Source organism: Panthera uncia, chromosome E1, assembly GCF_023721935.1.
Source record: "Panthera uncia isolate 11264 chromosome E1, Puncia_PCG_1.0, whole genome shotgun sequence".
Classification (NCBI taxonomy): Eukaryota; Metazoa; Chordata; class Mammalia; order Carnivora; family Felidae; genus Panthera; species Panthera uncia.
Window position 1 is genome coordinate 12120523 of NC_064814.1, and position 12935 is coordinate 12133457.

The 12935-nt window shown below is 56.8% G+C and overlaps 3 protein-coding genes across 9 annotated transcripts in view; all 3 read left to right on the top strand.

Moving 5' to 3' along the window:
- The first annotated feature begins 58 nt into the window (after positions 1-58).
- HSD17B1 (hydroxysteroid 17-beta dehydrogenase 1) lies at positions 59-3134 on the top strand. 2 transcript variants are annotated; one of them, XM_049636123.1, is made up of 6 exons: positions 59-553; positions 661-828; positions 970-1149; positions 1255-1348; positions 1758-1935; positions 2024-3134. In XM_049636123.1, the coding sequence occupies exons 1-6, from the start codon at positions 457-459 to the stop codon at positions 2237-2239; spliced, it is 933 nt and encodes a 310-aa protein (XP_049492080.1). In that variant the 5' UTR covers positions 59-456; the 3' UTR covers positions 2240-3134. The 2 variants fall into 2 exon arrangements, with proteins under 2 accessions (XP_049492080.1, XP_049492077.1); XM_049636120.1 differs by having other exon boundaries at positions 970-1348.
- A 4619-nt stretch (positions 3135-7753) lies between these two features.
- On the top strand, positions 7754-11930 carry COASY (Coenzyme A synthase). Of its 2 annotated transcripts, none has more exons than XM_049636126.1 (10): positions 7754-7839; positions 8267-8977; positions 9611-9825; positions 10078-10209; positions 10336-10525; positions 10610-10674; positions 10857-10941; positions 11111-11208; positions 11298-11444; positions 11546-11930. In XM_049636126.1, exons 2-10 carry the CDS (start codon positions 8278-8280, stop codon positions 11594-11596), a joined length of 1683 nt encoding a protein of 560 aa, XP_049492083.1. In that variant the 5' UTR covers positions 7754-7839; positions 8267-8277; the 3' UTR covers positions 11597-11930. The 2 variants fall into 2 exon arrangements, with proteins under 2 accessions (XP_049492083.1, XP_049492084.1); XM_049636127.1 differs by lacking the exon at positions 7754-7839 and adding an exon at positions 7844-7886.
- Positions 11931-12028: 98 nt separating this feature from the next.
- The window catches only part of MLX (MAX dimerization protein MLX), a 5212-nt gene continuing 4305 nt past the window's right edge, over positions 12029-12935 (top strand). For 4 of the 5 annotated variants that reach the window (XM_049636133.1, XM_049636135.1, XM_049636134.1 and 1 more), the window contains exon 1: positions 12029-12682. In XM_049636133.1, coding sequence (XP_049492090.1) covers positions 12509-12682 — 174 coding nt within the window. In that variant the 5' untranslated portion in view covers positions 12029-12508. Of the gene's footprint in view, positions 12845-12935 lie in introns of all 5 variants that reach the window. The other variant, XM_049636132.1, reaches the window with a different exon arrangement.

Consider the following 12935-nt stretch of genomic DNA (forward strand, 5'->3'; position numbering starts at 1 on the left):
GATGCCATTTCCCTCTGCCCCCTTGCCTCAGCCTCCCTGTACATAATACTGACACCTGACCTTGGAACTGATAATGCCCTCCCCAAAATGTATACTTTCACACCCTCAGCAGCAAACTTTGGAACCTATCGTTGTCCCTGTGGGACAGAGGCACACACAGGGGAAGGGTGCCCAGGGCACTCAGTGCCCACAGGCGAGCCCACATCTGCTTGCAAACTTTGCCCTCCCTCTGGCCAGTAGCTGAAGAAGGGGTATGCCCAGGAGTGGCCTCAGCTCTGCTTTGACCAAGATAAAGGGTGGGGAGAGCAGGCCCCAGACTGGCGGGAGGGCTCAGCCTTGAGATTATGCTGGAGACACAACAAGGGGTGGGCATGCCCTAGGCGGGTCAGAGCAGGGGCTCTGGAGCTCAGAGACCCAAGCCTTACATTCCCGGCGCCCCTCCGAGCTCCTCTCCCCATGGACCGCACTGTGGTGCTCATCACGGGCTGCTCCTCCGGCATCGGCCTGCACCTGGCTCTGCGTCTGGCATCCGACCCCTCCCGGAGATTCAAAGGTATATGAGGGGCTGGGACAGAGAGAAAGGAGCAGTCGCTAGCCCAAGGAGACCCAGGTAGGGGTAAGCAGGGAATTCAGATCCTTGTCTTCTCCCTGAACCTCCAGTGTATGCCACGCTGCGGGACCTGAGGGCACAGGGCCCGCTGCGGGAGGCGGCCCAGTCCCGAGGGTGCCCTCCTGGCTCCCTGGAGATGTTGCAGCTGGACGTGAGGGACGCAGATTCCGTGGCCGCTGCCCGGGCACGCGTGACCGAGGGCCGCGTGGATGTGCTGGGTGAGCCTCCCCGCAGCACGTATGCAGGAGCCTTCCCCACCCTATGTCCAAACCAAAATGTCCTGAGGCCCCGGGAACACAAGGGGACCGGCTGGGTCTGAGGAAGGCGAGGCAGGTGGGGTTCGGCGTCTCTTCCCGCAGTGTGTAATGCGGGCCGGGGCCTGCTCGGGCCGCTGGAGGTGCAGGAGGCTGGCGCCGTCGGGTCTGTGCTGGACGTGAACGTGGCAGGGACGGTGCGGACACTGCAGGCCTTCCTGCCGGACATGAAGCGCCGCCGCTCGGGACGCGTATTGGTGACGGGGAGCATGGGTGGCTTGATGGGTGCGTGGAATGGGGCAGGGCCAGCGGGAGGGGTGGGGCCTGGTGACAGTGCCAGGGGCTACAGTGGGCTCCGGGCGCCTCCAAAAGCTTCATCTCCCCTGGAAGGGCTGCCATTCAACGCCGTTTACTGCGCCAGCAAGTTTGCGATCGAAGGTCTATGCGAGAGTTTGGCGGTTCTGCTGCCGCCCTTCGGGGTCCAGTGAGTCACCGCCCCACCCCCAGAGCCCTCTGAATCCTGATTTTGGGAACCCCAGGACCCTGACCTGTTGGAGCCACTCTCACGCTGGTCCCTCTCCACTGCGGCTCACATTTGTTGTGTGCCAGGCGCAGTACTGGGCACTTGGCACTCGTTATCTCACTTCTGCCACCCAGCTGGGAAACGGAGGCCCAAAGAGGTTAGGTGACTGGCCCAAGGTCACACAGCTGAAGGGAGCCTGCCAGGTTAGAATTCTGACACACGTCTCCCTCACACTCCGGGGGGCCTTTCCCGCTGTAAGCCGCTTTTCAAACGCTCCCGAGGCCCACGCGCAGACCCCTTCCCGCCCGCCCCGCCCGCCTAGTCCGGCTGCTTACTGCGCCCCCGCCCACCCGCCGCTCAATGCCCGCAGCGTGAGCCTCATCGAGTGCGGCCCGGTGCGCACCGCCTTCCAGGAGAAGCTGGAGGGCGGCCCGGGCGGAGCGCTGGACGGCGCGGACGCCGAGACCCGCGACCTCTTCTCCCGCTACCAGCGCCATTTGGAGCGGATCTTCCACGAGGCGGCGCAGGACCCGGAGGAGGTGACCGAGGTAGGCGCCGGGCGCGGCCCTGGGAGCACGGACGGCGCGTGGGGGTTGGCGGCCAGCCCCGGCCAAGCGCCTCCTCCCGCCGCCCCAGGTCTTCCTCGCCGCGCTGCGCTCCCCGCGCCCCGCGCTGCGCTACTTCAGCACGGAGCGCTTCCTGCCCCTGGTGCGCATGCGTCTCACCGACCCCAGCGGCCGCAGCTACGTCGCCGCCATGCACCGCGCGGTGTTCGCCGAAGAGCCCGCCGACGAGTCCGCTGCCGACCTGGGCGGCCCCGCGCTCGGCCCTCCTCCCGCCGCCCTGCAATAAAGGCTTGGCCCGCCGCTGTCTGCCGCGCCCTCCTTTGCGACCCCAGGGGCGCGCGGTTCTGGTGGGTGGAGGGGGACGTGTGCGACAGGCGGCGCGTGCAGCGAGTGGGTGATCTGGAAGGACCGTGGCTAGCCCGGGTTATACCAACGCGGAAAGCGAGGCCCAGAAAGAGGAAGGAGCTAGCCCACCGAGGGGCAAGGTCGAGAATGATTCCTGGATTCCCGCAGGGTGTCTGCAGCAAGAGTGAGGCGGACCTGGGAAGGAGGAGAGTCCGTTTGTGATTTGGCCCCCACTAGTCGGGAGACTTCAGGCAAGGGCCTTATCCTGAGTCTGTTCTCTTAACTGTAAAATGGGTATAAGACCTATGTCATGGGTTGTATGAAGGGTTGAGATAATTCCTGGAAGTGCTGGGAAGGAGGTTTTAATAGCAGGCACCGCTATTACCGCTACTCTTAGTGGTGTTACTATTATGTGTTCGTGTGCAGAAGCCCGATGTGTAGAGAAGAAACAGGCCAAGTGAGTTATAAGGCTACAGCTCCACACATCCTCCTCCGTGTCCCCTGCCCTAGACAGAACTCAGCTGGCGGGATCACCACCAGCCCAGAAGCTGCCACTCACCAGGAGGTTCAGCTAAGGATCCAGGGCAGGCGGGCCTGCCCAATGGGCTATCCTCTTTCCTGACGCCAGGGGCAGAAGCCAGAGAAAGGGCTTGCAGGGTTGTGGGGTCAATTTCCTGCTAACTTCCTGAGAAGTAGTGTGCTGAAGAAGGGGTGAACAGGGAGGGTACTAGATGAGGAGGGTGCGGGTAGAGGACAGGGGTAGGGGTGCCTAAGAGATGGGGGAGAGGGAGGGAAATGACTACTTGGAATGGGCAGGGCCATGGCTACAGAGATCTTGGGAAGCCAGAATAGAGGGGAAACTGCTGGGGGGTTGTTTGGAACCTGGGGGGAGGGGAAGGAGGTACAGCATCTGAACCTGCCACTACCTCCGGGTAGCCATCCACTCTGGGCGTTGGACTGCTGGCTACTCCTGGGACAGGGTGCCTCAGCCAGCTCATCCCTGCTGTCTCCCTGCCCTGATGGCCCATATGGTTCTGCTGTCCCTTCAGGATCCAGAAAGGCCACCAGAAGGGGAGAGAGCCAAGATGGCATGAATCTCTGAGACCTGCTCTCAGAGCCCAGCTCTTGTCCCCCAGTCTGTTCCTTTGCACCTCAGTGTGAGTGTGTGTGTGTGTGTGTGTGTGTGTGTGTGTATGCATACACTCACAAGGTCGCACCCTGGGGTGGGGATGCAATGATGAGAAAGGCAAAGTGTGACCCCTCCATGAATTTACATTCATAATGTTTTTAAAGATTTTATTTTTTTAATTAAATTTAATTTTTTTAATGTTTATTTTGAGAGAGAGCGAGCGAGCCTGTGAGTAAGGGAGGGGCAGAGAGAGAGAATCTCAAGCAGGCTCCTTGCTATCAGCACAGAGCCCGACTTGGAGATCGGGGCTTGATCTCAGGAACCGTGAGATCACGACCTGAGCCGAAATAGAGAGTCAGACGCTTAACCAACTGAGCCACCCAGGTGCCCCTAAGATTTTATTTTTAAGTAATCTCTGTACCCAACGTGGGGCTCGAACCCTCAACCTCAAGATCAGGAATCACACACTCCACCAACCGAGCCAGCCAGGTGTCTCAATTACATTCATACTTTTTTTTTTTTTTTTAATGTTTATTTATTTTTGAGGGGGAGAGAGAGTGAGAGGAAGACACAGAATCCGAAGCAGGCTCCAGGCTCTGAGCTGTCAGCACAGAGCCCGATGTGGGGCTCGAGCTCACAGACCACTAGATCATGACCTAAGCCAAAGTCAGACGCCTAACTGACTGAGCCACCCAGGCGGCCCACGTTCATACTCTTAATAGTCTCCTGCAGTCCCATGACTTCGAGGACTGTTTATGCACCCATGAGCCTCACCAAAGTCTCCGATATCTCCAACTGCATTGCTTCCCCAAATTCCAGACACACATCAACTTCCTACTCAACAGCTCCACTTGATCCCTAATAAACTTAATGTGTCCAAACGCAAGTTCTGATTTCCAGATCTCCCACTGCTCCTGCCCCAGTCTTCCCCACTTCAGTACCCGACAACTCCACTCTTCCTTCTTGCCCATCCCTCAACCAACGCATCAGCAAATACCTTCAGTCTATAAAAGATTGGAAGGTATTTTGGAATACTCTGGAAATCACTCTGGTCTATGCACTCTGGTCTACCATCACCGCACCTGGATTATTGCAGTGGTTTCCTAACTGGTTGCCTTGATGCGACCCATGCCCACCAAATAAAATTTCCACGGAACAGCCAGAATGATCTTTTTTTTTTTTTTTTAAGGTTTATTTATTTTTGAGACAGAGAGAGACAGAGTATGAACGGGGGAGGGTCAGAGAGAGGGAGACACAGAATCGGAAACAGGCTCCAGGCTCTGAGCTGTCAGCACAGAGCCCGATGCGGGCCTCGAACCCACCGACCGCGAGATCGTGACCTGAGCCGAAGTCGGACGCTTAACCGACTGAGCCACCCAGGTGCCCCCAGAATGATCTTTTAAAAATGAAAGTAATTCCATGTCTGTGCTTAAAACACCTCCTGTGGCTTTCTAAGTAAAATCAGAGGCTTTTCTCCAAGACCTCCAACACATTCTTTGATCTGGCCCCCACTTCCTTTCTGACCCTATCTTTCATCACTTACCATTATCTGATTCAGCCCTACTGGCTTTCTGCCCCAGGGCCTTTGAACTGGCTATTTCTTCTATCTGGTACAGTTTCCCTAATCTCTGATTCTTCTCTTCCTTCAGGTCTTTCCCTGGACGACCTTATCTAAAGTAGCATTCCCTAGGGGCGCCTGGGTGGCGCAGTCGGTTAAGCGTCCGACTTCAGCCAGGTCACGATCTCGCGGTCCGTGAGTTCGAGCCCCGCGTCAGGCTCTGGGCTGATGGCTCGGAGCCTGGAGCCTGTTTCCGATTCTGTGTCTCCCTCTCTCTCTGCCCCTCCCCCGTTCATGCTCTGTCTCTCTCTGTCCCAAAAATAAATAAAAAACGTTGAAAAAAAAATTAAAAAAAAAAATAAAGTAGCATTCCCTAGCCCCACCCCCCCACCCCTGCCAGTTATAGTTCCCTTACCCTGTTTCATTTTTCTTCATAGCGCTTATCACCACTAATGTGTCAGAGATTTATTTACTGACCTGCTGACTTTATTGTTACACATTTATAACTTTCACCACCCTATCCCAAGACACATAAGAACTTAAGCTCCACTGTTTCCGATTCTGTGTCTCCCTCTCTCTCTGTCCCTCCCCCGTTCATGCTCTGTCTCTCTCTGTCCCAAAAATAAAATAAACGTTGAAGAACTTAAGCTCCAGGGCAGCTCGTTGGTTTGTTTTGTTCACTGGTTGATCCCTTATACCTAGAACCATTCCTGATCCTGGGAGGCACTAAATCCACATTTACTGAATAAAAGTGACTGTTGGTTCACAACCTACAAGTTCCCTGGGTGAAATCTGAAACTGGCTCCCGTACACAGAGGCCAAGGAGAGACCAAAGAAAGAGGCAGAGCACTCCAGATTGGGAGGTGGGGGTTTTAATTAGCAAGGGAACTGACATATGAGACTTGTCCTGGGCGACTACAAGACAAGTGGGTCTCTGCACTTGCCCACCGGAATCTTAATAGTTTATGTAGAGGCCTTAAATAGGTTCCGCCACATATACCATCCAGATGGTCTCAACGACAGACACATTGCTCTCTCAAAGCTACTGCTGTGGGAATAGTGTATACTAAGGACAGCCTTCAATTGCCCAGGGCCAGCTTGAGAGTCAGCTGGCACTCACATCTCCAACAGTGACTCTGTGAGATTGCGCCCAGATGTTTCAGGACATTTCCTGAGAGGCTGCAGTTTGCTTCTTCGTGTGGGGTCCTCTCTTTAAAATCCAACCTAAGTTGTCTCCTGTCTGAAGCTGGCTTCAACGCCTTTGTGGCTCTATAACTCTTCCAATCCTTGACTCCAGGGGCACATCCAGGCTCTGTGGGGCCAGAGGCTTATACACCTTTGGGACGTCTCTATTGATTTTATTTTCTTTTTTAAGATTTTATTTTTAAGTAATCTCTACACCCAACGTGGGGATTCTAACTTACAACCCTCAGATCAAGGGTCGCATGCTCCACCAGTTAAGCCAGCCAGGCGCCCCTTGGGACACCTCTTTAAGAATACAAAAAAGGGGGCACCTGGGTGGCTCAGTCAATTAAGTGTCGGAATCTTGATTTCGCCTCAGGTCATGATCTCATGGTACCTGGGTTCGAGCCCACATGTGGGGCTTCGAGCTGACAGCTCAGAGCCTGCCTCAAATTCTCTCTCTCTCCCTCTCCCTCGCTGGTGCTCTCTCGCGCTTTCAAAAAAAAAAAAAAAAGTAAACTTAAAGAATTTTAAAAATTCCACATAACTATGAAAATGAGCATTTGCTTAGTTTGGGGAAATAAACCACAGCACGATACTGGAATCTTGGGAGATTGGTTTCCCTCCCTCTTGAGATCTCTGTGAACAATTTACTTGAAATATTTCCTGATGGCAACCTGGTTTCCTCTCTGCACGGAGACTACCGACTGCAGCCTTTCCAGCCCTATTGGCCTCACAGTAAACCCTTGACACCAGGTCTCTCTCCTTCCTCCCCTTCTCTCCTGTCTGAAGACCATCCTCTGGCAACTCTACCCAGCTGCCATGCAGAACTCTCCTCCTCCTCCTCCCTCCCTCAAACTGGTTCTGAGTGGTGTGGAGAGCATCCCACGGAGCCATAAGACCAGGCCTCTGTCATTACTTCCTCGTATGTCCTTGGAACATAGAGGGCCTCAGTTTCCCCAACTGTGAAATGGGGACTTGGACAGAGTTGTCCTGTGGCTTCCCACAAGAGTATCCTTGGAGTGGATGGGCACCAGGAGGGTTCCAGGGACTCTGAGTCCTGGGGCTCCCACCTCCGTCCCTGTAATTTATTTCTTTTAATGTTTATATTTATTTTGAGAGAGAGAGAGAGAGAGAGAGAGAGGGTGCAAGTGGGGAAAGGACAGAGAGAGAGAGGGAGAAAGAGAATCCCAAGCAGGCTCCATCCACACTGTCAGCACGGATCCAGATGCGGGGCTTGAACTCACAAACCGTGAGATCATGACCTGAGCCAAAATCAAGAGTCCCACGCTCAACCGACTGAGCCACCCAGGTGCTATGTCCTATAACTTACTAAGAGGAAACTCAGGTGTGTGTTCTGCCTTCGCCGCCATCTCCTGGGTAACCAGGCTGAAGCCATTCTCTGCTGTCGGGGTCAAAAGGGCATCCGTGAAATCGGCTTTCAGGTCCGCCTCGCCCTCCACCAACTGACCTGGGAATGGTTGAGATCTGGAAATAAATAGCTTCACCTGCTCCCCCAGCCTCCGAGCTCCGCCCCACCTCCTCAGCAGGACCCGCCCTACTCCTTACAAAATCTCGCGAGGTTCCAGAACCCGGTAAAGACTTTGGCCTTTCTGCCGTTCCGTAGCTCGGGGCCGCAGGCGTTGAACTACTGTTTCCGGGTCGCAGCCAGGTAAGGCTCCGCGGCGGCCCTAGCGGAACCTAAGCCCAGAGGTCTCAGTAAGTAGAAGACCGCTCAGAGCCTGAGTGTTTCCCTCTAGTATCCTCCTTTGATTCCTTTAAGACCCTGGTACAGCCTGGCAGCAGGGCCCAGGATTTCTGGATTCCCAACCCTATGACTCAGGGGCTTTTGTCCAGTTTCCCTGCTCAGGATTTGGATTCAGTTCAGCAGCTTCACCGCTCCGTCTGAGAGATGTGGAAACCGGGGCTTAGCGCATAGCCCCGAGGCCCCGTGCCCTCCCCCGGGTTCCTCTGGATCAGCACTGAGACCCCGTCCCTGCGCCAGGTCCCCTCTCCTGGGCCCACGGCCCCGGACTGCCTTCGGCCTCAGCCACATAACCCCTCGGTCACCCACGCCTCGTCTTCCTGGCTGTCCGCAGGCCTGGGCAGCATGGCCGTATTCCGGTCGGGCCTCCTGGTGCTGACGACGCCGCTCGCCTCCCTGGCCCCTCGCCTGGCCCCCATCCTGACCTCGGCGGCCCGGCTGGTGAATCACACGCTCTACGTACACCTGCAGCCGGGCATGAGCCTGGGGGGCCCGGCCCAGCCCCAGTCCAGCCTCGTGCAGGCCACGTTTGAGGTCCTGGATTTCATCACGCACCTCTACGCTGGCGCCGATGTCCACAGGCACCTGGATGTCAGAGTTCTGCTGACCAATATAGGAGCCAAGAGCGCCTTTCTCCCTCCCCTTCCCAGCTCAGTCCAGAACCTGGCCCACCCACCGGAAGTGGTGCTGACTGACTTCCAGACCCTGGATGGGAGCCAGTACAACCCGGTCAAACAACAGCTAGAGCGTTATGCCACCAGCTGCTACAGTTGTTGTCCCCAGCTGGCTTCGGTGCTGCTATACCCCGATTATGGGCCCGGAGAGCTGTCTGTGGAGTCCCTGGATGTCCCCTTACCCTCCACCATCAGGCCAGCCTCTCCCGTGGCCAGGTCTCCAAAGCAGCCAGTGCGTGGCTACCACCGTGGGGCTGTGGGTGGCACGTTTGACCGCCTGCACAATGCCCACAAGGTGTTGCTCAGTGTCGCGTGCATCCTGGCCCAGGAGCAGCTTGTGGTGGGAGTTGCGGACAAAGACCTGTTGAAGAGTGAGTGAGAGATACTCTGGAGTAGAGCAGGGGAGGACCCTCAAAACTCCTTAACCTTGCCCCCAGTGCCAAGACTGAGGAAGGGGGTGGGCATCCTTTACTTCCCACCCCTCCCGTATGTAACAGCACCTGGCACCCAGTGGGTGTTAAGGAAACTATGTTAAACGAACAAGTGCAGCTTTCTCTGTGTGTGATCTACTCACCACTCAAATCAGAATTTCCCCAAATGTGGAACTAAGGAAATCTGTACTTTTGAGAAGTTCTCCAGGTCACGAACCCTAAAGATTGAGACCCTGGGAGTAAATGGATGAGTGGGTTGTGGGTTGTAGGTAGTGTGTTAGAGCTACAGCAAGAGGGGACTCGTGGTTGGGGTGGTTCTTGGAATTCTCCATCTGACTCTGATGCTCCCTGGCACTGCTCGTTCTCTGGACACATGCCAGCCCCTGCCATGACTGTCGTGCTTGCTGGCTGCCCCCTCTTCACTGCTCCCCTGACATACAGCACTTCCCAGCTTAGCCCTTTCTTCCTGCCACCCATCCCCCTCTGGAGATTGGATGCTTAGGGATAGTCTTCCCCAAACTTGACTGTACCTTTCCTCCCCAGTAAAAAGATCTCACTGGGCTCCTTCCCCAGGCAAATTGCTCCCTGAGCTGCTCCAACCCTACACAGAACGCGTGGAACATCTGAGTGAGTTCCTGGTGGACGTCAAGCCCTCCTTGACTTTTGATATCACCCCCCTGCTGGATCCCTATGGGCCCGCTGGCTCTAACCCCTCCTTGGAGTTCCTGGTGGTCAGCGAGGAGACCTATCGTGGGGGGATGGCCGTCAACCGCTTCCGTCTTGAGAATGTAACCCCTGAGGGAGACTGGCAGAGGGAGTGGATGGGGCTGGGGAAGGCCACGTAGGGGGCTGTTGGAAGTACCGTGACCCTAGAGGAGGGAAGAGAGGACTTGGGGTGGTGAGGAAGAGGCGAGAAGGAACTGTTTCCCAGCTTCCCCTTGGAGGCAGGCTCTACCTCTGGGGAGGATAAGGGGGCAGCTCAGATGTCATTGTCCTCCTGCCCCTCGTTCCCTCTCCTCACCCCTCCTCTTTAACCTCAGGGTCTGGAGGAGCTTGCCTTGTACCAGATCCAGCTGCTGAAGGACCCAAACCATACAGACAATGAAGAGGACAAAGTCAGTTCCTCCACCCTCCGCCAACGAATGCTGGGAAAGCTGCTTCGGCCTCCATATGTATGCCTGTCCTCTCTCTCCTCTGCTCGGGTGGGCTGGAAATGCTGGAGAGTAGACTGAAGATTTCAGTCTCAAGCATGAGTCTGAAGACCCTAGTAACTGGGGTTCCCTCTCCTCTACCTCCAGAAGAGGCCCGAACTGCCCACACAGCTCTACGTGATTGGACTGACGGGCATCAGTGGCTCTGGGAAGAGCTCAGTAGCTCAGCGGCTTAAGGGCCTGGGGGCGTTTGTCATCGACAGTGACCACCTGGGCCATCGGGCCTACGCCCCAGGGGGTCCTGCCTACCAGCCTGTTGTGGAAGCCTTTGGAGCAGGTAATGCCTGGGGAGGGCTAGAAGTGGCCTGAAAAGTGAGGGGATGGCCTGGCCTCCTTGCCCAGTCCTGTGTCTCTCGTCCAGATATTCTCCATAAAGATGGCATTATCAACAGGAAGGTCCTAGGCAGCCGGGTGTTTGGGAACAAGGTAAGCACGCTTCTCTCCAAGGACCCCTCAGCTGCTACTAGAACCAGAGGTTGGGACCGAATGGACCTTTCTGGTCTGGTTCAGAGTGCGTTTCCACTCATCTGTTCCCCACCACCTCCTCTCGGGCTGGCTCCGTCTCCAAGGGAAGGTAAATCGCCTGCTTCCTCTGTTCCCCTCCTCAGAAGCAGCTGAAGATACTCACGGATATTGTGTGGCCAATTATCGCAAAATTGGCTCGAGAGGAGATGAACCAGGCTGTGGCTGAGGGTGAGTTGGAGAGTTGATGGGAGCAGCCAAGGGGGACATTAAGCAGATTCTCCTCCTAGGAGCTTCCTCACCCCAAGCCAGACCCTCCACTTCCTTGGGACTAGGCTTCACCGGCTCTCTGGTGGCAAGTGGCAGTGTGCTGCTGGCAGTGACTGGGGTCTCCCCACAGGAAAACGTGTGTGCGTGATTGATGCCGCCCTGCTGCTTGAAGCCGGTTGGCAGAACATGGTGCATGAGGTGTGGACCGTTGTCATCCCTGAAACTGAGGTATCTGGACCCGTCTCTCACCCCATCCCCACTCCACACCGCAGCCCGCTCTGAGCCAGTGGGCTGACCGATGCCTTCTCCGTGCCCAGGCTATACGACGCATTGTGGAGAGGGATGGCCTGAGTGAAGCTGCAGCTCAGAGCCGGTTGCAGAGCCAGATGAGTGGGCAACAGCTCGTGGACCAGAGCCACGTGGTGCTGAGCACTTTATGGGAACCGCATGTTACGCAGTGCCAGGTTGGTGCCCCGGAAAGGGCTGGGTTGTAGGGAATGAGTCTCCAGTGGGTGCCTGCCTGACTCTGTCTTCTCTTCCTCCTGACACTCTGTCCTGCTCAAAGGTGGAGAAAGCTTGGGCTCTCTTGCAGAAGCGCATCTCCCAGACGCCGTAAGGCCCATGGCTGACAATGTGTTCTCTGTGGGGCCACAGTGGCCCTGGAGCTGCCTAGAGATTCAGCGGTGAGGAGGAGTGGGGGCCTGGGTGCTCGTCCTAGCTTGGGCCTAGAGACTCTGAACCAGACTGGGAAGGGCAAGGCTGGGCCTGGTGGACACAGGAAGTCTACCCAGCTTGCTGGTGTTTGGCCATCGCTGAGGATGCGACTCAGAGGGGAGCAGGCCCCTCTGGCATTTTGTGCCTACTCTTGCCCACAGTGTCTGTGAAACCTTCGGCCCACTGCGGCCAGGGCAAACACTGGAACTTGTACCAATTAAAGGTGAATGTTGCCAGGTGCTGCCTGTATGTCTGCGTCCTGCCCCAATGCCTCTAGGTATCTTTCTTTGGAAGCCTTGAGCTGGAAGCCTGGAGTGCAGTGGTTCTGAGCATAGCTTTTGCAGCTAGCCAGATTGAGGTCAGCCTTGGTCCCATCGCTGACTACCTGTCTGCTTTGGGAGAAGCTACAGACTTTCTAGGTTCCTCGGTTTCTGTATCTGTGAAGAGGCTTAACTGGGCTAACGGGCTCTTTGAAAGCGTTTCTTCCACTGGTCTCCTGCCAGGTACCAGGCTACGTGTTGGAGGACCGGCCTTCCACGAGCCAGGCGGGGCCTCCGGCCTCACGGACCTGGCAGCCGTGCTGGGCCGGCAGGGTGGGGTTGGACACAAGTCCCTGGAAGCCGCGGGTCCAGCACAGCGCGTGCACACAACTCTCGGAAATACTACTCGGACGAGCCTTTTGAGGGGGCTCCATTTTACAGAATGTGCGTCATGTCGCGGTGTGGGCGAGTGAGGGGAAGGACAACGTCTGTGTCAGCCCCGACGCCAGTCTCCGAGGCTCCTGACCCTCGGTTTCAGAGTTTTCCGGGTGCGCATGCGCGGGCCGTGCCCCGCCCTCCGCCTCTCGTTCGTGGGTTGGTGGGTTTGGGTCACGTGGAAGTGCCTCGCCTCTTCCTCGCGGCAGGGGGCCCGCCCGCTGGCTGGTTTCCGGTTCGGTGGGTCGGAGATGACGGAGCCGGTCGCCTCTCCGGACGACCCCTGGGTCAAGGCAAGCCCCGCGGGCGCGCACGCCGGCGAGGGGAGGGCGGGTCGGGCTCATGCACGTGGGGGGTCCCGAAGACTAGGGGATTCCCTGCAGTTCCCAAAGGTCCCCCCGCCTTCCGGGCCCCGGGGCTGCAGAGAAGACAGCCCTCACCCTGCGCGTGCCAAGGTGGGGAGACAAGTGAGGCGTGTGTGCACGAATGTGAGGGGACCGGGCTTGCGGGGGGGGGGGGGGGGGGGGGGGGGGGGGGGGGGGGGGG